This window comes from Mchenga conophoros, linkage group LG3 (assembly GCF_057382185.1).
Source record: "Mchenga conophoros isolate Kocher_MC1m ecotype Shallow Benthic linkage group LG3, M_conophoros_male_GT1.1, whole genome shotgun sequence".
Classification (NCBI taxonomy): Eukaryota; Metazoa; Chordata; class Actinopteri; order Cichliformes; family Cichlidae; genus Mchenga; species Mchenga conophoros.
Genome location: NC_140528.1, coordinates 63,053,186 through 63,079,427, shown reverse-complemented (window position 1 = coordinate 63,079,427; position 26,242 = coordinate 63,053,186). Strand labels below are relative to the sequence as shown.

At 44.4% G+C, this 26,242-nt stretch overlaps 2 protein-coding genes across 10 annotated transcripts in view; one reads left to right on the top strand and one right to left on the bottom strand.

Annotated features, from left to right (window-relative positions):
* Window positions 1-1,733: 1,733 nt before the first annotated feature.
* On the top strand, window positions 1,734-11,513 carry mfap3l (microfibril associated protein 3 like). Of its 3 annotated transcripts, none has more exons than XM_085266366.1 (3): window positions 1,734-2,104; window positions 3,551-3,951; window positions 9,568-11,513. In XM_085266366.1, exons 2-3 carry the CDS (start codon window positions 3,684-3,686, stop codon window positions 10,440-10,442), a joined length of 1,143 nt encoding a protein of 380 aa, XP_085122492.1. In that variant the 5' UTR covers window positions 1,734-2,104; window positions 3,551-3,683; the 3' UTR covers window positions 10,443-11,513. The 3 variants fall into 3 exon arrangements, with proteins under 3 accessions (XP_085122492.1, XP_085122475.1, XP_085122484.1); XM_085266349.1 differs by having other exon boundaries at window positions 1,734-2,147; XM_085266358.1 differs by having other exon boundaries at window positions 1,735-2,013.
* A 3,167-nt stretch (window positions 11,514-14,680) lies between these two features.
* clcn3 (Cl-/H+ antiporter 3) overlaps window positions 14,681-26,242 on the bottom strand; it is a 44,102-nt gene continuing 32,540 nt past the window's right edge. For 4 of the 7 annotated variants that reach the window (XM_085266318.1, XM_085266322.1, XM_085266329.1 and 1 more), the window contains 7 exons: window positions 25,921-26,173; window positions 25,359-25,645; window positions 25,083-25,269; window positions 24,417-24,815; window positions 24,112-24,328; window positions 22,236-22,311; window positions 14,681-16,912 (listed from right to left, as the gene is read on the bottom strand). In XM_085266318.1, the coding sequence (XP_085122444.1) occupies window positions 16,730-16,912; window positions 22,236-22,311; window positions 24,112-24,328; window positions 24,417-24,815; window positions 25,083-25,269; window positions 25,359-25,645; window positions 25,921-26,173 (1,602 nt within the window). In that variant the 3' untranslated portion in view covers window positions 14,681-16,729. Of the gene's footprint in view, window positions 16,913-19,856; window positions 19,895-22,235; window positions 22,312-24,111; window positions 24,329-24,416; window positions 24,816-25,082; window positions 25,270-25,358; window positions 25,646-25,920; window positions 26,174-26,242 lie in introns of all 7 variants that reach the window. The other 3 variants (XM_085266320.1, XM_085266337.1, XM_085266321.1) reach the window with 2 other exon arrangements.

The window sequence follows — 26,242 nt, the reverse complement described above, 5'->3', positions numbered from 1 at the left end:
AGCGCTTTAGAAAACTTGCCTCATTCACACCAGTGCTTTTTTCTACGCTTGTTCTAGCTAACATTCACACACATCCATAGCAACTTGAGGATAGTATCTTGCCCAAGGATATTTGGTATGCAAAGTGGAGGGACCTGAGAGCTGGTCAGGTTCAGGTGGAGTCATGAACAATTCAGCACCGACTCGTCTTCCTCTTCATCCTTTTTTCTAAAGTCTGCTGGCTCTCACATAACAGCACCTGCTGACAACAGCAACAACAGGGTCTATCTGTTTGGTGGGAACTGTTTTCTTCTCCTTTGTACAGACTTTCTGCCCCCGCTGTGTTAATATGTAGCAGTCTGAAGTGTTTGTGTACTGCTCAAACATTCATCTGGAAAGGAGGACGGGGTCAGCGAGGTGGCTTAGATACAAGACTGTTAACACTTTACCCCTCTCACTGCAGTCGTGGATGAAGCGTTCAAATTTGAATGCAAAGATTTCTGTAAATACCAGGATGGGAATCTGAACAACAACTGAAGAGGAGCAACTGTGAAGAGGTCTCTCTTTGAATGTGTTTCAGTCAACAGTAACTTTAAAACCGAAGCAGTGCCCCAGATTTGTTTGGTAGAATGTGAAACATTAACACAGAAATGGATGAAAGCACCAAAATCCTCTCTAGAGCAGAAAAGTTGAAATTCTCTTAAAGTTACTGAATAAACTTTTGTTTTGTTTTTACTTTGAAACAATAAAAACAACCGTCCACACAAGCTAAAACACACACCACCTCCTTAACCTCCACAGCTTCTATACATAGATGAAGCATTGACTTAATTATTGACTGCCTGCTGAGGTTCTGGCATATAACGTCAATCCCCGACTCGCGCTGTGGCTTCAGGGTCTCCTTTTATCAGGCCTGGTAAACAGAATAACAGCCTGTACAGGCTGAATGACCCTGGCCGGGTCTAAATTTAGAGCAGCCTTTATTCTGCCTTTAATTGTTTCAAAAGGAAGCTGGCATTGTGATCCACATACAGTCTTTTCCTTGAACGGCCTTTTAGAATGTGTTTTCACCACAGCCCATTTACCTCTTACTATAGGCCTACGCTGTAATGCAGACATGCACAAAATAACCTACTTAGTGTGCCATGCTATTAAATGCCACAAGGCTTTATGTGAGCGAGGTTATCAGTCTTTTGCACTGGAAAGCTGTTCAGACCTTACTTCTGTCCTCGTGGGAGTCTGGAGGCCGGGCTGCATAAACATGCAGCAGTTATATCCTGTGTGAGGAAGGATAAACGAGGCTCCAGCACTGATGCTCACAGGTGTGTTGTGTATTAACGCTTCCAATTAATATCTTACTTCGTGTTTGTCTGATCTATCTGAAAGTAAACCATGTAAACACAAGTATCATTTTAAATCAGCCCATGGTGCTTAATTTTTAATTAAATTAAAAAAAATCTACATTTTTTAAACCTGTTTTGTGTATTAACTTGTGGCTTTTTGTGGTTTAACTTGTCAAGCTCAAGTTAACATAATTTCCAATATCTTCCCTGCCTGGTGTAAGCTGCTAATAAATTAACCAGAGAGCATAAGAGAACCGGTTTAGTGATGGTTTGGATAAGTTGAAGTACTGGCAGCATATTAGCGGTATTAGATCGTATTGCACTGCACCAGTATTTGTTCATGTGTTGCATTTTTCCCACCCTCTGCGCACCCCACGTGATCAAAAATCAAGCAAAGAATGTTAAAATGGATTAAGTTATAGAAATCATGTCACAAATATTCTTTTATTGTATAAAGTGAGAATTGAGTTTGAGTCTGGCAGCCATCTGTACAGGCAGGGCAACCCAAGCAACTGGGCGACGTTGCCTCCCTCCGTGCCTTGAAGCAGCTCAGTCGTCGTTTGCAGAGCGAGCTGTCAGCGGTCCGATGAGGAGGAGGACGATGATGCCCGAGCAGAAATAGCACAGCGATAACCGCCGACTATGGTAGTTTCTACCAAACTTTCGAGGTGAAACAGCGGCCGACCATGATGTGAGTATGAAGCCCGAGTTTTATTAGCGGGGGAGTCGCGGATTTTGCCGTTTTTAGGACCGTTTATCCGCCGCCGCTGCCATTGTCAACGGTAAGGACCGGCTTGCTGGACCGCTTGGCTCTCCGCCGAGGAGGTAACGTTGCAGCATTACCCGGTGTCTTTTCAGCTATTTGTTTCTCCTCTTTTGGTCCAGTAACGTTGACAATTTAACTGTAGCGATACATGAAATGAACCCTCGTCCTGTGTAAACAGTCTGCGGTGGCACAGTTCTGGAAGGGTCCCCATACATATATCTGCTGTCCAGCACGTAGCCGGGCCCCACGCCCTTGTTTTATTTTATTTTATCCTCAAGCACAGTTTAAAATCTTAACAGCTCAACCACACATGACTAATATCCGCATTGACATATCTGTATTCTACCTAATTGATAAAGTAATGTAGGTAACGTTATTTTTGTCGGAGGGACTTTACGTGTGACAGCGGAAAATAGCCGGAGCCCACACACAGCTCCGTTATGTGGCAGTCTCCCTTTGTTTTCATACTAATCGAGCCCAAAGATGCGGTTGTAACGCAAAGCAAGGCTGCCTATATGGATAAAACGTTAAAAAAACAACAACAACATTGTTAATCGTAGTTGTTGTTAAGCTGTACTATGTGCGTTATATCTGTCTGATGTAACACTACCAGCCTTTAGCTGGAATATTAGCTCGATGTCAGCTTCAGACTAGCAAAAATGCTGCCGTTTGATGTTGCTAACTTTGAAGTCTATGAATGAACATTTAACGGTGTTTTAGAGAGGATTTCTGTGTGACTGGCTCAGATGCGGATGCAGTTTATTGCAGTGGAAGCTGATTGAACAGTAGATACCGTTAACCCTGCGAGACATAAAGGAAATGGGTGATTAGTGTAATAACAGCAGCAGTGGTCAAAAATATGGTATTTACCGGAATAAGAACGCAGTGTAGGGGAAGTAACTGCGAGGTTGCAGGGTTAAGATTGTTGTCACTTTAAATCTAGCACAGAAACAGAATCTGCTGCAGGTTATTAAACATGGAGTGCGTTTCTTCATAGTGTATATAAAGCAAAGTGCTGGGCCACACCTCATAATCTTTGAATTCAGGTGGTTAAAATCAACCCTGAGTGGTGTTATTGGAGCGTGGGAGCCTTTAGGAACCACAGCAACTCACCCACAAAGTCCCAGATACAGTTATGGAGCGGGGTCGCTGAGTGCTGAGGGATGTGGCATAGGCATTAACATCAGCACAAACACTGCCCTGGGAGCTTTGAGGCCAAGGAGCTCTTGTAGGAGCAATATGCAGGTGGCCCAGTACTTTTGTCCATATAGTGTAATTGTAAATGGATACTTTTAGATCTTAGATCTTTGTGTGAACAAAATTCAAATGTAAAAACGTAATCCTGTCTCACAGAAGTGTATTAACCTATGGTTGGAGTTCTAGTTATCAAAACATCTGATTATTATTAGTTTGTTCCTGGGCTGTCTCTAATTATTGCATGCCCCTCACTTTCTTGCTTCAGTGAGATACTTCATGGACCTGAGCTGAATACCAAATTACCCTCAAGCATCACGAGATAGCCAGTCTGCAGGATGGAGTCCCTGGAGGAATGACAGTTTCGTCCCCCTTGGGTAACAAACCTTCAGCTAGAGAAAATGAACTGGGCCGGTGGATTCGTTTTTCTGGTCCTGGTGTTCTTCGTCGCCTCGCAAACTGCCGGGGCCTCACAGCTTAACGCAGACGGAAACTACACGGAAACCGGTAACGCGACAGACGGAGGATCTGTCCCCGCTGTGTTCACAAGCGTGAGCCAGATAATTGCCCGAGAGGGGAGCTGCACACTGATTGATTGCAATGTCACTGGAGACCCATTCCCCAGCGTTCAGTGGTTCAACTCCCACGGTCACCGGGTGGACACGAGCGGTGAGATAGACTTTTTTAAAAATTCATTATAAACCTGGTTTCCTGCTCTCACTTTCCTATTATAAAATGATCACATTAAAGCAGCCCACTGAAGTGAGTGGTTCCTGACTGTTTTTCTTTTTGCAGTGACATTTTTATTTACTTGCAGCATCATCATTGTTACCACATGAGTTTAGGGTGATTTTCTTAATTGGAGTAAGTTAACGAGGACTTAGAAATCAGCATAAACACTACAGGTTTCTCCCCACGGGAGCTTGTGCTGTGGGCTTTAAACATTCTGAGCAGTCATCGTAAGAATCTAAAGACCAGAAGCGTTGCTGGCTCTGTATTCAAAGAGGAGTCTGACTTGTGTTCCTGGGGGGATTGTGGCCCAATTATTCTCCATTTTGTCTGGCAGCAGTGATTATTCTTTTTCTGATGGATGGTCTGTGTCAATTAGATTCAGGAAGCCTTAAACTAGTGATTTTCTTTCGAGCCCACTATCCTTTTCTCTGTGATCCGCCTTAGTAGAAACAGGGAGGGAGCAGTGGTTTGTTGTTTTCGCGATCCTCCTGAGCCGACCTGTTGAAACCTGCAGTTGAGAGCGAGAGAAAGAGAAGCCGCAGTTGTTATTATGACCTACAAACCCAGAAGTGCGTCTGTACCCACCACTCAGCTTTTCCCTTGGGTTACACTCAGGAATATAATTAGGGGCAGATAGACTTTCCCATAGCTGGCAGTACTTCACTGAGCAATAAACGTAGCAGAGTCACTAACCTGGATCCTGTAAAACGAAGCCAGTTCATCATACCCAGGACATATTTCTGTTATCAGGTCTCACTTACTGTAACATTACCAGTCAAACTGTCACAAGAAGCTGGTTTATCAGTCTAGCTGCCAACACTTTCAAATGAAAGAGGGGTGACGTTAGCAGTACCTGGCCAATCAGAAACACGCACAGATCTGCTGGTGAAAGTTCTATGCATGCTTTTTACAAAGATAAAGGGAGCAGATGTGGGTGTGCGAGAGGAAAAGGGCTGTATGAATGTGTGTGTCTGGCTTTATCAAAGGATAAGTGAAGGTCCAAAAGTACATATGTGTCCTGTTTATGATTAAGGTTAAAAGAACAAAAACTATTTTCAAACAATTAAAACTGATGCTCATCTGGGAACAATAGCGACTTTTAGACCCAATTTAAAAAACCAAACCTTAAACCTTCTTACTAACTCAGCGCTAAGATCTGAGGGATACTCCAGGAATAGTGCCTTTTCCTAGAGCTGATTGATCAGTAGTTTTGTACCTGTTGATCTCTTATTTTAAACAGAACATGCTCAAGAGCAGGTGGCGTGTGAAGCAAGAGTAAAACACCCAAGGTTAACCCTGAAGTTCCCTCGATAAGCCCCACATCCTACTTGGTAGCACAGGCTTCTGCAGTTTGTTAGCTCGTAGTACTCGGCAGCACATCAGTCATTTTATAATCTGGTGGTGGTGATAAAATTAGAAATGCTCGCCTCCACATGAAAAAGGCGGATGGGCGGGACACTGTTTGCCGGCCAGGCTACATTTCCTGAATGCCCATTCATCCTTCTCCTCCTCCGGATAGCAGTGTAGGAAATTGATCGTGATTGCCGAGTAGAAAGGAGCAGAAGTGGTTTTTAGACCTCATACTGCAGATTTGTAAAAGCCCTCTGTGATTTCTGTCCATCTCTTGCTCCCACACAGTAGAGACAGTGAGTAGCTGGGGAGGAGGTGAATGCACTAAAACGTTGCTCTGTGGGGGAAATATGCAGCAAATAGGGTCGTTAAAAACAACTTTCAGCCAAAGGTAGAAAACGGCAATAACTCAGGAATGTTAACTGCATCTGCAGAAAGACTGCAGAGCGACTACAACGCACCTGCGCTGTGCTGGGCTGCAAAACCTTATCAGACAAGCATCTCTTAAGCTGAGCTCAGCACAAAGATTGGAATCAGGTTGAAACAACAAACTTTGTTTGGTCTGTAAGTAACAATATCTCCACCAGCACCTCCGCAGCCCACTCAGCAATATGTTCATACAACACTTTATTCTATACACTTTGGTCTACCTCACATCCACGGTCACTCACTAATTAACCTGGCATTACAGGTGGATGATATACTCTAAGTCATATTATAATATGTCAGCAGCATTTATAATATTTCTGATGATATAGAAGAAAAAAAAACACTGAATGGTAACAGCATTATGGATAAAGTAGGAATGACACAGTGCAAGTTTAAATGTAAGCACACAAATATAACACAGCTGCTTAACGCTTTACTTTAATTGTTCTTATTAATAATCTAAGCCTGTAACGCGTCAGGAGCTGCACAATATTGTCACATAAAAATGAAATTGATATTTTCTGCCTGGGATGTTTCCACACAGTTACTGTAACTTTCATCTACCATTTGTCATATGGAGTGCAGCTAGCAAATACTCCAGCAAAGCGTATCCTTGTTATGCTTAATAATGATGGGTTATTGTTATTATTTCTTTTATTTATTTATCTTTGCCTCAAGTGGTAAAACAAGTTTCCACCTTCAGTGAACACCATAGCTGGATTGGCCATCCCGGTATGCCGATGGTGATTTTTCGTTTTTATGGGCCGATGATTTTTTTTATTTATTTATTTTTATAACGGTATAAACAATGAGAGGTGGTGGATTGGCCAGATGCTGGCAGATGTGTAAAAATAACTCAGTTGTTTGGTGGTGGCTATGGCGGAGCTGCCACAAGAGGCCAGGTGGATGAGGGAAAGGTGAGGCAGGAGGAGCAGAGACCCAAGGCGGCTGCCGGTTCGAGTGTCAGGTGAACTGAACTTCAGGTAAGAAGTTATGACCTGCAGTCTATCTGGGTCAGATATGAACCAAGTTTAGGTGGAGTTTATTTTCGTTATGCTGACTTTTTACTGTCAGTTGCAATAACAAGTACTGCGTACTAGCTAGCATGACAGAGTTTCTACAGCTGGGTTGGTGCTATGTTACTGATAGTGAACTTTATTTTATTCACAAGGTTAGTTAGTAGAGTTGCCAACCGTCCCCTAAAAAATGGAATTGTCCCGCATTCAGAGAAAATATTACATGTTTCGAATTGAGGTGAAAAGGAACACAGTTTGTCCCGGACTTCAGCTAGGATGGAAAAAGACACAAAGCTGGAGTTTTTCTCTGTCTTTATGCTGTCAGCTGTCTCTTCTTCTCTCATTCAATCGTGAAACTGATCAATGATCAGCTGATCGGCTTTTCTTTCTTGTTTGTTTATCGCCCACTTTGCACATGAAAAAAGACGAAACCAGCGGATGTCGCGCTAAACAACAGCAGCACGTTTAAGCTTGATCAGCTGTTGTTAGAATTTATTTAACATTAATTTCTACTATCAGCTGATGTTTGCTGGAGCCACAGCTGTAAAACTGCTGGTCATGATGTAGGTTTGGTTATCTGGTGAGAGGGAAACATGAAGATGAAACCAGCAGATGTCCTTACTGAATCATCAGAGCTGAACAGGTGATGGAGAAACAGGTTTACCTTTTAGGTCACATGAATGAGTTGAAGGGAAGTTATGAACTGTTTCTGAGAGACAAATAACACCAGGATCCTTTTCTATGTAGCTGACACCTGGTAACTGTGCAGGGGCGGGTCTAGCAAAACTTTGCCAGGGGGGCAGGTAGGGCATTAACAGGGAGAGGTGGGCACAAGGAAATACTTTTCTTTCTTATTCTCATTTAAAATATCTAGCTTTTATTAAATAATTATCTGAATCTTACAACCAAAGTTTTTATCTGATGTACTACAACGTATAGAAATCATACATATACCAACAAGACAGTGTACATCACTGTCACAACAGCGTTTGTTTTCATTCAAAGGCTTTATGGTTTTTCCTATAATACTTGGTGGGCCGGTCTCTAGTCAAAATGCCTGGGCCGATTTTTTGTCCCAGTCCAGCCCTGGTGAACAGTTTTCTTCCAAGTATTCTGCTGTGTTGGAAGAGGCTGAAGCAACTCCCTCTGATCTGATTGTTTTGATGATGAGTCTTGTATGCACCAGCGAGCATAACCACGTGGAGCTGCCGTGACAATGAAGTCATCATGTGGTATTTTATATCACTTAGAAATGTATACAGGTATTGACAATGTGGTATGTGGTACCTCACTAACAAGCACGTCTTTGGACTGTGAGAGGAAGTCGTCTGCTTCTCCATCACTCACTAGAATAGCTCATGAGGGTGAGAACAGCAGGCATCGAGTGCTTTTCTCCTTTCCCTTTAAACCACACACAGGTGTTAACAGCACCACTCTGACTCCAGGCAGTTTCTCAGCTAAAACAGCCACTTCACTATTCTAATGAGAACTGATACAGAACCAGCAAACATTTAGGCTACACACACACACACACACCCTGTATGAATCGCTCTGCCATGGATTTGACTGTAAACCACATTTTAATTAAGCACTTCTCGAGTTACCTCCTGTGCTGCCTGACAGGTGCTGTTAGTTATCTGTCACCACAACTGGTGGCCAACCCTGTGACTGAGGTTATCAAATGTAGGCTAGCAGGGAACCAAACTTTATAGATGACGTCATTACCCGTGATCTGTTTACAAGTGGGTAAACAGATCGCTTGTGTGCCGATCAGTGCTGGAAACCTCAGCACATCGAGACATGTTTAAATATTGAAAGCATGGCAGGAACACTAAGGTCACTTCAGCTCTGCGCTCACACGCACATATGCAAACCACATGTTACCTTAAAACGAGTCAGTTCATTTATCTCATTAACATGTAGCACTGTTGACTTCAGCATAGAGGTGAATAAGAGAGTGCCGATGCTTTAAAGGACTTTCTGTACAGTAACAGGACAGGCATGAAGATAAAACGCCGTGTTTTCCTGAGAGGACGGATTCTAAAACGCAGAGTGAGAAGGAATAAAAAAACAAAGTGCTCCTATTCAAAAGCAGCAGCTGCAGAAACACAGCTGAGGAGAGGTTACAGCAGACTCGCAGAGCAGGGAGACTGATGCATTAAGAGGATTTTCAGGGTTTAAACTCTGACTTCAGTAGGCCGTGTTGTACCACTGAGTGGTCATGATTCTAAATCTGGTCAGGATGTCCAGTTTCTGCTAAAACTAATGACGGGATTTTCTTTCTGCGTGGTCTAAAATGTTTGGCAACCGCGAAGACGTCTCAGTCGGAGCTGCTGTAATAAAAAGATTTTTAACCAGATTTTTTGATTGGGATTTAGTTTACTCCAACATAGCAGACAGCTTTTCTTATTAAATGATAGAAGATAAAAATGTCTACATTTCTGTCAAACAAGGTAACAGAGTCATTGCCTTGAATAGACAAAGACCATTTGTGCCCATAAGTCACTTCTCAGAGGCTCAGTGCAGGCCAGGAAAAAGCTCATGTTGTTGGCTCAGTCGGTTAGGATAACACAGCCATGACCAAAATAACTTCCAAGGAACCGAATCTGCACATTAACAGGGAAAAGCAGCAGCAGTGACACAGTCAAATCCTCCAAACTCATTTCAAACAGATGGGCCACAAAAACAAAAATCCTGATTCTTTAAAAGTTTTTTTATTCCATGTTTTACACATTCGTGACCTTCTCTGTGTCTGCAGGAGGGAAGTGGTCGCTGCTCGACAACGGTGTCCTCAACATCACTGGCATTGAGTTCGCGGACCGCGGGAAGTACACCTGCATGGCGTCCAACGCGTACGGCAGCTCCAACTGCACGGTGACGCTGCGCGTGGTGTTCACCAACGGCGACATGGGCGTGTACTACATGGTGGTGTGCCTGGTCACCTTCACCATCATCATGATCTTGAACGTCACACGCCTCTGCATGATGAGCAGCCACCTGAAGAAGACGGAGAAAGCCATCAACGAGTTCTTCCGCACCGAAGGCGCAGAGAAGCTGCAGAAGGCCTTTGAGATCGCCAAGAGGATCCCCATCATCACCTCGGCCAAGACGCTGGAGCTCGCCAAGGTGACGCAGTTCAAGACCATGGAGTTTGCGCGGTACATCGAGGAGCTGGCCCGGAGCATCCCGCTGCCCCCACTCATCATGAACTGCCGCACCTTCATGGAGGAGATCCTGGAGGTGGTGGGGGTGGAGGAGATGAGGCACACCTTCCTCAGGCAGGCTCCCGACGGACGCCGGCTCCCCTCCATCGGGGTGAGAGATGTCTTCACAATCCTGCAGGAGAGGGAGCGGGGACGCAGCGAGTCACCCGCCGCCGATTCCGACAACTCCTCCGATCACGAGCAGCCGCAGCACATCGCCATCCAGGTGTCGGTCCACCCGCCACTCGTTGTCGGCGGGTACAGCGAGGAAGCCGCAGAGCAGCCAGAGGCTACGGCGTCCCCGTCCCCGCCGCCGTCTTCTCTTCACCACAATGAGCAGCCCGAGGACACCGAGGAGGTCGCTGCCGCCGACGAACCGGTGGCAAGCAAGACCCCAACATGCCAGGTGTTCTACGAGAGCCACGTGTGACGAACTGTGGCGAGCTCCGGAGAGACGATACGTTACCCTGCTATGCATTTCCACTTGAAAAAGGTCCATAAACATTTGTAAGTTCACATTTTGAAGAGAAACAATCAGTTGTATTTATCGTTTGTGAACAATCTCTCTAAACCTCTGCAGGCTCATCTACTGAAAATCAATCAAAAGGAGACTCTGGGTGCTTGAATGTATCCGGGCAGAGGAATATCAGTGTAAATGTAACAAGCAAAGCATTGTAAACGGGCATTTCCTGTGTTCTTATTTAAAGAGTTGTGGGGATTTTTCAGTTGGTAGTTTCTTACAGTGCTAGGGGTTTTTAACGACATACTTCAGAAATCTGCCTCAAGCTGCTCTGCGTGCTCTTGTTTTCGGATTGTGAAAGCGAGCTTCCTAGATCCACTCCAGAATTCACATCCAGCTACTGTCACAGCCTACAGATGCATGCCGGACTCTAGGAGCAATAGCCGACAGTCCGACTGCTTACTCATGATTGTACAAGCTCTCTGCATCTCTAACAACATGGAAGTAAGCGAGGAGAGAGAGCACACACACACTGGGTGGAGCTTAGATCTGTTTCCTTTAAAATACTTTGAGTATTTTTATTATTACTGCCCATTTTGTGCTGTGATTTTTGTTTCTTAGTCATTTTTATCTTCTTACTAAGACTAGTGTCTTGTTTTCGCTTGAGTAGAGAAGAGCAGCTTCGCTTCCTTTGTGATTTTATTTTAATTTGACTCCTGACCCGATTTCTGCGTCTTCGTCTTGCTTCTGCAGAAGCTTTACAGTACAGTCGTATTTCTGCTGCATGTTGGGATTTTAGACATCTTTCTCTGGGACTGAAATGACTCCTTTTGTTTGGCCCTTCGCTTGGCTTACGGTCCAGTCTGTGGCAGATATGAGTGGGCGATGTTCTGCTTCTTCTGGTGCTCTTCGATGCTTCTCTTTTGTAGTGGAATAAAATGAAAGTGCTGTGCTTAAAATGATTCCACAGTTTGGTCTGATGTCTTTTTTTTCCATTATCAGTCATGAAGTTTGCATATTAAATGGAACTTATTATGCTCATTTCCAGCTATTACAGCAGCTTTGCATGATTCACAGTTCAAAGTAATCATTTATCACAAGCAACCCTGTATGAAATAAGCCATTATTAGCACCTCTCCATTTACACCAGTAGTTCTCAGCTTTTTCTGGTGTTTCCTTTTTTCCCAACAAGCAAAAGGTTCCTGGTTCAATTGTAGGAGGAGACAAAGTCTTTGGGGTTGTATCAGAAAGAGCATCCAGTGTAACATGACAAAAACAAAACAAAAACATGGAGCTGTGGTGACCTCTTGTGACAAAAATGGAACAGTCATCTTACTTCTGATTGGCTGAGAGAAGAGAAGCTAAAGCATCAAGCGGCTGCAACTATGCCCTTTAATAATACACTAACAAGGCTTATTTTGAGCCATGACTCATGTAAAGTTACTCTAGTAGAATCAAGAATAAAAATCTAAGATGGAAGTGGGAGTAGCTGACCTCCTTTAAAAGCTGAATAAAGACAAAACAAGTTGCATTGAAGTTTTGGTCCTTTTATTCTTTTTCACTGCAGTCCAATAACAAACCATTCAAGGTCTGCTTTTTCCTCAGCTTGAAATGGTATGCTCCCGAAGGCATTCATGTGAAGGGCGTTAATAATGCAAGTTAGACCTTTTTGTGTAATGGCTGTGGTAGCCATGGCTACGAGGCTGTGCCAGACACAGGTGATGGAGGAAACAGATCTCCTGAGGAGAGAAAAAAATAAAATAAGTCTCATTTCTTTCAGAATGCAGGTGAACAGCAGCACATTCATTCAAACAACAAACCCACAAACTGAGAAGCTGCACACAAAATGTTCACACAGCTAATCCGATGTTAATATGGATTTAGGTGAGAAAGCCCTGTTTGTTTCTGAATCTGCAAGAGGATCAGACACCGTTTTGTGAATAGAGGTGAACAGGGAAAGGACAGAGTCATGAATGATAGATGTGTAAGTGGATCGCTGTCAGGTCGCTGAGACACTGGGCAGGGACTGCTCACAGAAGCTGGTCCATCTCTGGGAAACCTGAACCTCTCAAACTCAACCCCATTCCTGCGTTTGGGACAACATTATAAGACTTCCTGTCTGCACTAATTAGCTTCTGCTAGTCTGAGGACAAGAGATAAATCACAAAGTGCAGTGCGAATAAACAAATGTCTCGATCTGAGAGAAGCCTTTTCTGTTTCAGCAGCAGGCTGTTGCATTACACCTAAAGGGAACCTCAGACGCTTCAGTAAGACACGAGTTCATTTTAGGCTTGAAATCCTTTTTTAACATCACAAAAAAAGCAATTAATATCTGTTTTACAAACATGTATAAACAGAAATGACTTCACGTCTCAGATTTCTTGCAATATGACTGAGCAGTTGTTGAGAAAGCTGCAACCACAGAGATTATTAGGAGAGACTGAATGAGAGAGAAGATGTTTCATACCGTCTATGCACAGCAAATCATCAGTGGAAGAATCATCAGTGGAAACCTATTAGCTGTTTGTTCTGTCCTGCCACACACACACAGTGTCAGCGTGTCCTTGGAGGAAAGTGGGGTAAGATGAGCCAGTGGGTAAGTAGATCCACCCTAAATTTAGGTGGCATTTCCTGTTTCAACTGGCTCTGGAGGAAGAACCTGATAAAGTGGATAACATTCTTTTTTAAACAAGATTTTCTTTGCATCATCAGTTGCATATCAAATTCTGCTTTTATCTTAGATTATATACAGTAAAGTTATACCACAGCTGCCAGATGTGCCACATCTGTGTCAACAATATGGCAAATTATGGCTGTGGAGCAACATGAGAACAGAGAGTGAATGCGTGCCTATCCATGCTAATGTTTCTAAGTGCCCGAATAAACAACGTGCAAAGCAGGGTGGAGAGTATTTGCACAGCATTTGACTACAAACAATAATGAAATCCTTACAATGTTTACAGTAAGTGATAGCTCGGCCTGCAGGTTCTTCCTCTGGCAAAGACCACAAGATTGCAACCACAACTCCGAAGAAAACCTGATGACCTGAAATACAAAGCAGCCATTACATGAAAGGAAAAGAGACAGCAAATCAAGAGTTACACTCACTGGACAGTTTATTAGGTACCTTCATGGTCCATGTTGGCATGACAGCATCACACATCTATGATTTGAATCTCCTCTTCTTCCGCATCTCAAAGCTGCTCTATCACACTGAGATCTGGAGACTGTGGAGGTTGTTTGAGTTGAGTGAACTCATTATGTTCAAGAAACCAGTTTGATCTGAGCTTTCTGACATGGTGTGTTGTCCTGCTCGAAGCAGCCATCAGATGGTGCACAGTGGTCATAAAGGGATTGACATGACTGGCATTAATACTCAGGCAGGCTGTGGTTTTTAAATGATGCCCAGTTAGTACCGAGGGGCTCAAAGTTTGCCAAGAAAATATCCCCAACATTATACCGCCACCAGCCTGGACTGGTGATACAAGGCAGGATGGAGCCACGCTTTCATGCAATTGACACCAACTTCTAATCCTACCTTCTGAAAGTGCCAGAGACTCATCAGACCAGACGCCGTCTATTGTTGTCCAATTTTGGTGAACCTGTGAACTCAGTTTCCTGATCTTAGCTGACAGCAGTGGCAGCTGCTGCTGAAGCCCATCTGCTTCAAGATTCAACATTCAGAGATGCTCTTCTGCATCGTCTACTATGGTAACAATAGTTATTTGAGTTACTGCTGCCTGCCTTCAGCTTGAAGCAGTCTGCCCAAAATAAAATCCTCCAGAAAACTGCTGCTCACTGGATATTTTCCCGATGTGGGGAAAATCCCAGCAGTTTCTGTAACAATTATACCAGTGTCAGTTTAAACTTCAGTAGGTCGTCTTGATCACGTGTGTTGAGCTGCTGCCATGTGATTGGCTGATTAGATTTACAAGCAGTTGATCAGGTGTACCTGGTAACCTGTCGGTCAACAGGTGAATGGTTTGTATTTTATAGTGCACCTTTTTCTTTTTTGTAAGAATGAGTTTCTATTTTAATGAAAAGGGTAAATAAACTTTGTCTTCGTGGAAACTATAAAGTTTTCTGAAAAGTCTGTCTGATTCTAAAATCGAGGACTTTTGTGAGCTTCATGACAGCTAACAAGTGGAGCTCAACAACCTGACAACAAGCAAAACCTGCCGAGAACAAATCACACATCAGTCCTCGTGTGCAACTTGAATCTTTTTTTTTTTTAATTTAAAACAAATTTTAATCTTTACAGGTTTTATTTTTAATATACAATCAAACAATTGTTGCAATCATACATGAAATTTATTATAGTAATGCACAACTCTATCCAGACTACCCATAAATAAAAAAAAGAAACAAAAAAAAGAAAAACATCGAGATCAGTATGAAACACAACGTTAGGCAACACCACAGGTAACAAAGACGATCCTGTCACACCACAGCAGGACAGTCACTGCAATGCAAAGACGGACACAGGAACACACACACCTCACTTCATTTCCCTTCATCGAGTGATGACGTTTGATAAAAAAAAAAAAAAAAAAAAAAAAGAGGGAGCAGAGAGATCGGGGTGTGAAAAGCCTAAAGAAAAAACAAAACAAAAAAAACTTGTGCCAGGCACTTGGCAGACGTGGGGAGAAAAGAAAGAAACCTGGTGTGATTGAAAGCGACAGACAGTTGCAGCCAGATGTTCTGCAGTATTATCCTCTACAACCTTGAAAACAAAAAGCAAGCTTCATCCGAGGCGTTAGTGACATGTTAGACCCAACAAACACGCGTGGATTTAAGGTGGCGGCAGCTTTGGATCAGAGTACAAACTCTATATAAAAATCTCTCAAACTCCAACAACTGTAGTGCAGATAAAGTTGAATGGTTTTTAATTACCGTCTGCTGGCTTCATCTTCTAAAACGTGACAATTTACAGCTTCACAGCCTCTGAATGTTGGGACGAAGCACGTTTATTAAAAACACTGAGAATCTGTGGATCAAAGCATCGATCACGGAGTGCTGATCAGTTGATCTCTCTTTCTGTCAGTCTTTGTTGTGTAAATGAGTTTGGAGTGTTAAACGCCACCTGTGGGGGCTCAGACGATCAACTTTTACATATTCTATAATTATAAAAGGCGGGCTGAAGGTACGCGAGTCATGTTACTGATGAAGTTACTGATCACTTAAAGCAGACTTTGGAAATGATTGGAGAGCAATAATCTAAAGGTCACATGGGGAGAAACAAACTGCGATTCCACAAAACTCAACCTTTTTCCCTTCCTTTTCTCTCGCTCTCTCTCTCTCTCACACACACACACTCTCTGTCTCACACACACACAGACACACACACAGCACAAACTGGCTCAGAAATGGACGCACAGAGATCTTCACTTCTTCCCTCCTCACTGGGAACACGTTTGTTCTTGAAATACAGTACCGTCCTCTCTTCCTCGCACTCTCTCTCTCTCTCTCTCTCTCACACACACACACACACACACACACACACACACACACACACACACCTTACAGACGTCTCATTTTCACATGAGCCAGGGAAGCAGCAGCGTGCCATGATGCGATCACAAGAGGCTGCCGTGTTTTCGGGGTGAGGAGCGTAAGATCATCCCCTCACTTCCGATGATAACCTGGCTGGAATGTAGTGGTGCTAACGACACGCACACACACACACACACACACAGACACACACACACTTCACAGGTAAACAAGGTAATCTTCTGCAGGACGGACAGCTCAGGTGTGCGCAGGGGTGAGGGAAGTGAGTTGTTTTTATGTTGCTTTTTGTTTTAAACTTTATTTAAACGAGAGCCTGGAGGCTTCAAGGTCCCTCATCGCGTCCCTCATCAGCGGTTCATCCTGACCTTTGACCCCAGCCAGGCGGCATCCACCACAGAGGAGGGAGACAGTACAAGGGGGTGAGGCACGTGTAGAGTGCAAACGGGCGTAGCTGTACAGGTTTAGGGAGTCTTTTGTGTGTGTGTGTGTGTGTACAGCATGCATGAGTGAGGTGTCTGCGAGTGCAAAAGTGTGTGTGTAAAAAGTGCATTCCTTGTGTGTGTGCGTGCCTTCGACCCGTGACCTCATCGTGTCCTCGGCAGCCGGACGATGAGAACAAAGTCTCGTGTCATCGTCTTCTCCTCGGGTGGCCTGAAAGTCTCTGGAGGCCTCAGTCAGTCAGTCAGTGAGGTTCAGGGTCTACAGCTGAAAACTAAAAACGAACAAACAAAAACGGGGTCCGCGTGTCAGAGACTGGAGCCGTTCAGGAGGCACACCTCTTCCTCCTCCTCCTCCTCCTCGTTGCCCCCTCCACCCCAGCCGTCCTGGAAAGAGCGGATCAGTTGAACATGATGGACTCTGGATCCTGATTTGCCATTTGAGCCATGTGACGAAGGATATCTTTTTTTGTGATAATACCAAGAAGCCGCCTGCAGAGGGAGACAAAGAGGGACAGAAGCATGAGGAGGTGGTGGTGGTGGTGTTGGTGGTTGGCAGCTGAAGTAAAGCAGGAAACAATAAAAACATCATGTTTTTGTTGGCAAAAACAGAATCGCATGGTTTAATTTTGGCTCTGGTATGACATTAATTATATGAATCTGTGTCAGAATGAGGCCAACAAAAGCACGAGTCCCTGAGGAAGCAAAAGTCAGCAGCAGGAGGTGGAAGAGGAAAAAGGCAGGTGAGAAACAGCACCCAGCTTCCCCCGCTTCAGACCCCTGCCACGGCCGTTTGAGATTTGCTGCTGAGCAAAAGGAGGAGCTGGATCCTTCAGAGGAGACAGGAAGCAGTGAACAGGAGTAAAGTCAGAGGAGCAGAGGAAGAGGCGGTGCCCATCACAGGAGTCGGGACATTTCTATCTTTTACCTTTTCTTTTTATTCAGTCCAATTTAAAGCTTTTGCAGTAAGATCAGACAGCAAACATCACAGTGATGTGCAAAAGTCTCAAGCCAGCATCACTTCTTTATATTTTGTTTCCAAGCAGTCCGGCTTTTGTATTTTTTAAAGTGCTCTTGAGCAACAGTTCTCCAGTCTTTTTTGAAGGACTTTCAAAGTTTTTCATTGGATGCTTTTTCACTCATTTTCAGTCCTTGTACTTGACCATTTTCACAGGAATGCTTTGTTCGTTGGGCTGCGTAACACTGGTTCATCCTTTGATATTTTACAGGTTCATGATGTGCCTACACGTAATTGACAACTTGTATCTTTAGACACTTTGTTACTGCCTGTCACAAAAACACATCAATTGCTCCTGTTCTTTAAACCTGTGAGAAATATTTCTAATGTTTGACATTTTTCAAAGTGCTTTCTGTAACATCATTTTCATAATACGAAGCCCTGAATGTCTGACAGGTGACAGAGTCCCCGTTGGTAACCAGGCGACAGTGTCACATTAAAGGGCCGTTCACACAGGAAGTGACTCACATTAAAGCATCATTGGTTGCTAGTGGAGAGTCCAAGCTCCAGTTGCCAAGGTAACCCTCTAATCTGTTTACCACTCTGTCATATATCAATCAGCAGTGCACTTCACCCTCATTTCTAGTCGATCGCCTCAAAGATTAACTCTCGACAGACCCGCTTTGTGTCGCCAGCGGTTATATCGCTCGCATGAAGTCAGTCATCATGGGTCTGTGGAGATGAACAACATTCTGACTCGAATTTCATTAAAAATGTAATCATGTTTATTTCAGATTGCTAAAAAACTTAATGGTGAAGGGTTTGAACTGTGTAGAGCCAGAAAGTCTACATCGCCCAGTCGTTGTACAGAAAAACATTCAAAGTCTGTTTTTTAGTGTGAAGTTCCACATTTTAGGATTTATTTTCCCTTCCAGGTTGCATTTCTGATTTCTCTTTTCCTGAAAGTTTCCACAAAACACAGGTGATTTCAAGTTGTGATAAATTACAGCTCATTTCATAATCATGTTTCAATAGCGATTTCTGACTCCTGTGATGAATCCACCTCGCAGCACTACGGAGCACTTTCTCTCTGTATGACACTGTAAAGGATTTAGTCAGTCAGCTGGGGCCATTAAGGACTAACACGGCAGCTTTTTAAACATCGGCGATGCTCCTGCTGACTGCAGTGAGGTCAGGTGAAGAGGAGAAACAGCTGAGAGCAGTGAGAAGAAGAAGCAGTGAGCTATGTGACTCCTACAGAGCTCAAATCATGTAGAGCTGGGTCCAAAGAGCTCAGTGTGCTTTGTGTTAATGCAGTCAGGTGACCACAAGGAGTTCATGCGTTTATGATTAATCGTGATCTTCAGCTGCGTTTTGACCCTAGAAGGCAAATAATTGAAAGCGAACCCAGGTCTGAGTGGGTGGAGTTGAGGTACCTGTGGAGGGCGGAGGTGTGAAGCAGCAGTCACACAGATCAGACCTGGGTTCCCCCGCCGGCCGATCAGACCGGCAGCAGAGGCTCGGGAAGCCAGGTGCAGATCAGAGTGGGTCAGGTGAAGAGTGACCACAATGTTTCCAGTTAAACCAGCAGTGACCTGCCCCAGCTAATTTCAGGTAAAAATCTGGGCCAGGAAGTGAGCGTAGCACCACCTGCACTAACATTACAACACATTAATAATAAAGCAGCCTGTAACTGTGCTGTACACCTGACTCTTCTCTGCATGCACAGCAAGGTCATAAATCTGTGCTGCAGACCGTCATTATTCCTCTGGTGCTGATACACGAGTGTGCGAGCTGCAGTTTACGTGTGCAGCCATGTTAGCTGATAAACGAGCCCTCCATCCTTTCGTCCACACTCGGACGTTTCTAACGTCTGATATGATGGCACCAAAAATACTGAAGCTTCAAAATCTGGAAACAGAAGCAGATGGGTGGTGTCACAGTAGCTGATGTAGCCATGTTGCTTATTACAGATTATTATATCAACTGGAGCTTGTGCAAATGGTGTTTTTTGTGTGTTTCTAATGACAATATACACAATTTACTTATAATTTACTTTGAAAGTTTCTATTTTCCTTCCTATTGCTTCTCATAATCGTGCTTTTTTAACATTTACTCCAGAGTATATTCTAACACCTTCTCCATGTCTGCTGTGGGCCCACACGCAGAAGGCGGGACACTGCTGGCTCAGAGGAAACATCGGCAGGTTAAAGAACAGGATTAGTAATCACTTCATAAAAGGAATCATGTGATCATCGCACGCTAGCTACATAAGCTACAGCACTACTGGCACCAGTCAACACAACATCGTCACTCCACCACGCGCACTACCACTACAGGATGAGGGGGATTATAGGAATGAGTCGCATCACTACAGATTGCCCCCCTCCCTCCCTCCTACTAACATCCCACCCCCTTCAATCTTTAAAAGGACTAAAGCAACGGTGGTCCGCTTTCCCAAGGCGGCTAACTACTCGCCCAGTCGTTGCACAGGTGACGGCTCACATGTCGTTGATCTGTGGAGCCCCCGGGGCGGTTGTGGTCGAGAGGGGAGGGGTTTTAAAAAAAAAGGGGGGGGGAGGGAAAAAGCAGTCGTTAATGAAAACAGAAAACTTTGGGAGGCTGAACTTGAAATGACTTCTGTTGTGAGGGGGAGATGGGAAACACACAACAGGCTTCACGGTTACACGACTGCACACATGCTGAGTGTCTCTGATCACACAGTCAGCCAGGAACACAACAGGGTGCTGTGAGTGAACGGGGCTAGCACGAAACAGCTACTGTGTGTACAAATGCAGGTCGATGGGATGAACTCTGCTCTGTGGGAATCTACTGAGCCCCTTTCAGACACCGTCAGCAGCACTCGTCACACGTCTGCTAAACTACCGTTTATTTTTAAAAACCAGGAAATCACTGTTTCAGTTAATATCAGTCAATTTATGTTAAACGTCTTTTACTGAATAGTGTTGAAAATCTCAAGCCGTGTGAAACAAAATGTCCATGAAAAGCAAAAGAGTGCGCCTGAATCTGGATTAGTGACGGAGAACTGTGCATAAAATCCAGAGATTTACAGCGACTACAACGTGCCATCATTGTTCATCACACACAATCACGAGCTCAGCCTGCTTTATAGCCTGAAGTATCTCAGTTATCAGCCACAGTGTTAGTTTATGACTCACTTCTGTTTGCTTACACACTCCATGCAAACTGCAGCTTTTAAGTGGTGCGTGTGCATTAACGCACTTTATGGATGCAAACAGTTTTAGGGAGGGCGATGCTCGTTATCTTTACTATCAATTAATACTTAATGGACACCGTTTTTTCTAGACCAATATTAAAACGTGTAACAGAGTTTGTTTACTCTGATGCAGCTGCTCAGGTGCGCTCAGAGGCTCTGGTGGTTTCCCCACTAATGTGTTTGAAGTTGAAGGTTTTGAGTGTAAGAGGCATATCTGATCAAATCAAGGCCCTGATCATGCTACAACCTGGCTCGATGAATATCTTCAGGTTCTCAGTAAACTCTGATTTATGTCCCAAACTAAACACACAGTTAAGTCAAAGGACGGCAAAAAGGAAGTTCAGGCACTAAATGTAAGAGAGGCAGCTTTATCCACCTGCCACGAGGCTCTGTTTGACTCCAAAAAGCAAAAACAAGAAAGCCACAGAAAGAGAAGAGAGTCATTTAACTGAAACACAGTGTGCTTCTCCTTGAGACAAATATCAAAGTAATGGAGTTGAAAGCAAAGATAAGCTTTGTTTTCATGTGCAGCTGGTTTTATGCCACAAAGCTGGGCTGTACGGCGCAGAAAAACTACATGATGACAGATTCTTTACTTTTCAACTGAAGCTTCCTCCATCATCAAAAATCAGTCATTTTTTCCCTTTTACATCAGGATACAGTCTAGTTTTATTAAATGCTTCGCACTACCAGAAGCTACTGTTGTCATGAGTTTGAGATGTTTATGTGCTGGACTAAACCAGAGTTATGACGGTTTTGTGTTTTCTGATTAGTTTCAGCGTCGACTTCAGTTTAGTTTGTTCTGTTGTGTTTTAGTTTAGCTGCCGTTAGTCATAACGCTCAGTTTTAATTTTATGAGTGATTAAAATACTGAAGTTTAACTGTCAGCGGTGAGATTGAGCATTTTCCTTTGTTTTTTAAGTAAAATTAATAATATTAGTTCATTCTTTGTGTTTTTTGCTGCTTTTAAACTACTTTTAGTTTTTATTAACAATATTATTAACAATAACCTTGAACTAAGCATTTTAACGGTTATTAGACTTTTTCCTTGAGGACCAAATGACAAGTTTGATGAAGGCTGTGTTGTTTGTATTACAGGACGTCAATAAACTCTGTTGTCCAGTTTCTCAGACATGAGAAGCTGCCATGCCTGAGCAGCTGAGCCTTTGTCTGGCCCTTCGTGTGACTCCTTCTGCGTCCAACACGAGTCACAGTAAGCGCTGAAGCTCGTGTCTGAAAGGGGCTCTGAACTGATGTGGGCGACAGTTCCCATCGAGGTCCAACATTACAGGACCAGCCTAATGCTTCTCTACGCGATGTCTCCGAAACTGCTACAGCTACCATGAAGATGGAGGTCAGACTAGTCTGTCTACGCATGTTTGGCTTCATTAGAGCTAAATCCACAACAAACAAACCCAGGAGCAGAAAAGTGCTTGAAGTAAGGAAGAGGGCAGGAAGTCTGGATGTTTTAGCCGGGAACTGCCATCAGCTTTTCACACTACACTTCATGCATCCCCCCCTCCCCTCCCCTAAGAGGCAGAGCCTAAGAGACAGGTGCAAAAAAAAAAAAAAAAAAGGTGGGGGAACAGATCACGTGTGAAAGGGGCGGGGCTAGTCACCAGGGGCGGCGTGTGCTGCTTGAGCTCCTCCAGATGCTCTAATATATTCTTCTTAGTGATGATGCCCAACACAATCCTGAAACACACACCTGTTACTCAGCAGACTGCCCAAAACAACAACAACAACAGACAGACACAGAGAGAACACACAGCAGCAGTACACAATAAACACAACAAAAAATACAACTCAAAACTAACAAAACTAAACACGCAAATACAACTAAAGTTATAAATGAAGTCAAAGTGTAATGATAAAAGAATAACGGTTTAATTACTCATAATATGACTGATTCTTCTGTCAACAAATCCCATGAAGAGGGATTTTACACTCATCTGCCACTTTATTAGGTACACCTGTTAGACTGCTCGTGGCACTGCCATCCTGGATGTGCAGCAGACAGATGTGCAGCAACTGTGTGAACGTCTCATGTCAACATGGACGAAAATCTCGGTAATGTTTTAAACACCTTGTTGAAGCAGCTGTGAAGACAAACCTGGGTCACACCCAGTACTAGCCAGGTGTACCTAATAAAGTGTACAGTGTCTTTTGTAAGCTGTAAAAAAGATTACGTTACAGCAGAGTATCAGACAGGTGCATTAAATGACTTTAGGTTTATCCAACGCGAATGTAAGAATCATTAAGAACCAGCATTTATTAGCAGCTAATAATAATCCAACCAATGAACCTAATCCCTCTAATCTCTGTAGGATCGCTCAGTGTTTTATAAGTACTTGTTTTTCAATCATTGTGTAACGTTGTTCTTCTTCATACGTATAAAGGAGGCCTTGCTCCTTCCTTACTGTTACAGGAGTGAGTGTTCATATTAAACATTTTAAATTATGAGATAAGTGTGTGACTCTGAGCCACAAACTCAGCATTCGGACTGCTCTATGTGCTCAGTTCTTTCTGTGTTTTGCTCTGTATGACATCACTGTCTATCACTAAAACAGTCATCTCAGGAACTCTGAGCAAATCCCCTGCTGTTCAAACCTTCTGCTTAGGAGGGGCAGCCAATGAGAAGGAAGCTGGCTAAAGTAGCTGCCTATATTCAGGTGGATGAAGACCCAGTATCAGGTAAATACAGATTATTCTGAACTATTAATCAAGCAAAGCTACTCTAGCAAAGCCCAATAACAATAGAAGGAAAGATCGTAATAAATTTACATCTTTAAATCATCCTGAACCTCCTTCATGACTGACAGTTTAGGTCTTTTCATGAGATTTGTTGACAACAACAAAAATATGAAAAATAAAAAAAACTAGTGTCATTATTTAAGAAAGAAATAAAAGGTTAATCCTAAAAAAGGTAAATGAAACAAACACTGCTGCACAGTTCCTCTCCAGTGATCATCACAGCAAATTAACGCGGTCTGTCTCGTAGTTTCAACATCGCACATCTGCAAAGACCCAAACAGACCGGATCTCCTGCAGGCGTCTCCACACGTGGACGAGACTTTACTTTTAAATTAGTTTCACTGAAGGTTTCTCGCGGAGGTAAAACCTTTAACGTTCCTCCTCAGATTCAGACCACACATCAGCTCCTCTTACTGTCTATACTCCCACTGCGTGACACCTGTTATGTGTTTGTGGTTAGTTTCCGTCAGCAGCTCAGCCTCTCCTGTAAAGGAGACCGTCACTGCTCACCGGGAGGATAAAAGGAGGTGCAGCACAGCGATTAGGCCAGGCCATGCAGATTACAGCATAAATCCAGGGATCCCAGAGCTCATGCAACACCAGACAGTGTGTGTGTGTGTGTGTGTGTGTGTGTGTGTGTGTGTGTGTGTGTGTTAAGCAATCACTACACCAGAAACAACGATGTGAGACGGATCCACCTTCAGCTCCTACAGCACCTCCTTCCTTCCGAGACACACTTACCCGTTGTGAGTAACCAGGCACTGGCGCAGACCCAGCTTCCTGAAAATGTCCACCACGATCTCCATGGGGGTGTGGTCAGTGACGGTGAAGGGGCTCATGTCCAGGATGGAGCGAAGCTTGAGGGGTCGAGGGCTGTCGGCAGGCAGCGTGGGTGCATGCTGGGTGAAGTACACCCTTGAGTTCAGCACGATGCCCTCCTGTTTGCGGCGTGCGTTCTCTGTAGAGATATGAAAAGCATTCACTTTACACCATCTTTAAACTCCAGAAGGTCACGGGGGGTTCAGGTGTTGTCTCTCCAGTCTTACCTATAGCGATTGTGATGTCTCTGCGCAGAGCGAAGCCCACTAGCCTCTGGGACTCCTTAGACACGATCACAGGGAAACCATTATAACTGGTTTCATTGATAATGCCCTGCAGCTCCTCCACAGTCAGGTCGTCCTGCGTGAGCACTGCCAACGGCGGGTCGTTGCGTCGGGGCCTCATCACCTCCCGGGCCAGCGTGGTGTGCGTGAACTCCTCCTTTGAATCCAGGAAGGGGTATCCGTTCAGTCGGATGTGGGCCTCGTAGATTCCCTCTCGACCGAATGCATCGCCCACCCATTTGCTGGTCATCACGGCGGCCATGAGGGGGACGATGTACTCCAGCCCGCCGGTCAGCTCGAACACGATGATGACGAGGGAGACAGTCATACGAGTCACTCCACCTACAGAGGGAGGAAGGCGTGACAGTAACACGCATTAAACTACGACTCCAACTAAACAAGTGTTTATTTCTATAACAGATGAGGCAAAGCTACACATCCCTGATCACATGTTACTCACAGTGAGTAACATGTTCTGACACAGCCAGTTATTGCAATAGCAGCAGGATATCTCATATATGCTCATCACCCGCCCCTCGGTGCTGAAACGTGAAGGCTTTGGCACAAACTGGTGGCAAAGCTTAACAATCCCATTAAGTGCTGACTCACCCAGGCACGCTGCAGCTCCCACCATAGCGTAGAGCCCTGGAGTGATGCAGTCAGCTCCGACTTCGCACCACTCTTTGAACAGGAACCAGTCGTGGTGATAATATGCAAGCTGCTCCATGGCAATGCCAACAATCCGCCCCGCGATCGCCCCGATGGCCATGCTGGGGATGAACAAACCCGACGGTACCTAACGATGAGAAAGGAACATGTTTCAGTGCTGATGAAGACTCGCAGGGCAAAACATCTGCTTCATTATTAAGGAAAAAAATCTCTCACCTTGAGTCCAAATGTGAATATAGTCATGATGATTTTAAAGATGAGCGCCAGGCACAGCTGCCACATGGCCGAGTAGACGCCGGGCCCCGCCGGCTGGTCATCAGAGAAGGCTTTGGTGCCGTTCATCTGGCTGCGGTACTGACAGAGCTGCGAAGACTCCAGCGGACCGCAGTCGGTGAACAGCTCCTTTATCAGCTCGCTGGTGTTCTTACGCGTGTAAGGGTTTGGGAAAGCAACCACCGCAGTGATGGCCGCCACCAGGATCACCTCCAACACCGGGTACCTGCCTACAGAGCGAGACAGAGGTTTGTGTGAAACGCCTCAAATGCAGATTAAACACTGTTGCTCTGCTTCATGGAAAGATGCTTGTGTACATTTGATTTTAAGAAAAGAGGATTTTAAAATTCAGACACGGCACTGTGGACTCACTAAAATCATAAAAAGCACATGAGAGGAGAGTATCGACTGATAGAAACAGTCTTTATTCCATTTCACTTTTTTCCACCATTAAGCTCTCAGTAAAAGTTTTAAATAGTGAGGTCACCACGAGGTCACATCATACCGAAACGTGTCGACTTGCGCCGCCGGCACCAGGCGATGTTGGCTTTGATGAAGAAGGCGCCCCAGAGGCCCCCGAACACTCCCAGCAGGATGAACGGGAGGAGCTCAAACAGGTACCATGGCGTGTGGTACTCCACGTAGAACAGCACCAGGCGGCTGTTCCCAAACGGGTTAATGGAGCGAAGCACGAAGGCCGCCACCAGGGCCGCAAAGAATGAGCGCCACAACGTCTTTAGAGGGAAATAGTAGCTCACCTGAAGGAGCGAGGAGAGCACTGGTGGATTAATACTGTTGCTGTTACCATCACATTAAAACAACACCAC

Coding starts and splice junctions, on each gene's coding strand:
- mfap3l (XM_085266366.1), top strand. CDS start 3,684: ATGAACTGGGCCGGTGGATTCGTTTTTCTGGTCCTGGTGTTCTTCGTC. Junction 3,952..9,567: donor TCACCGGGTGGACACGAGCG/GTGAGATAGACT, acceptor CTGTGTCTGCAG/GAGGGAAGTGGTCGCTGCTC.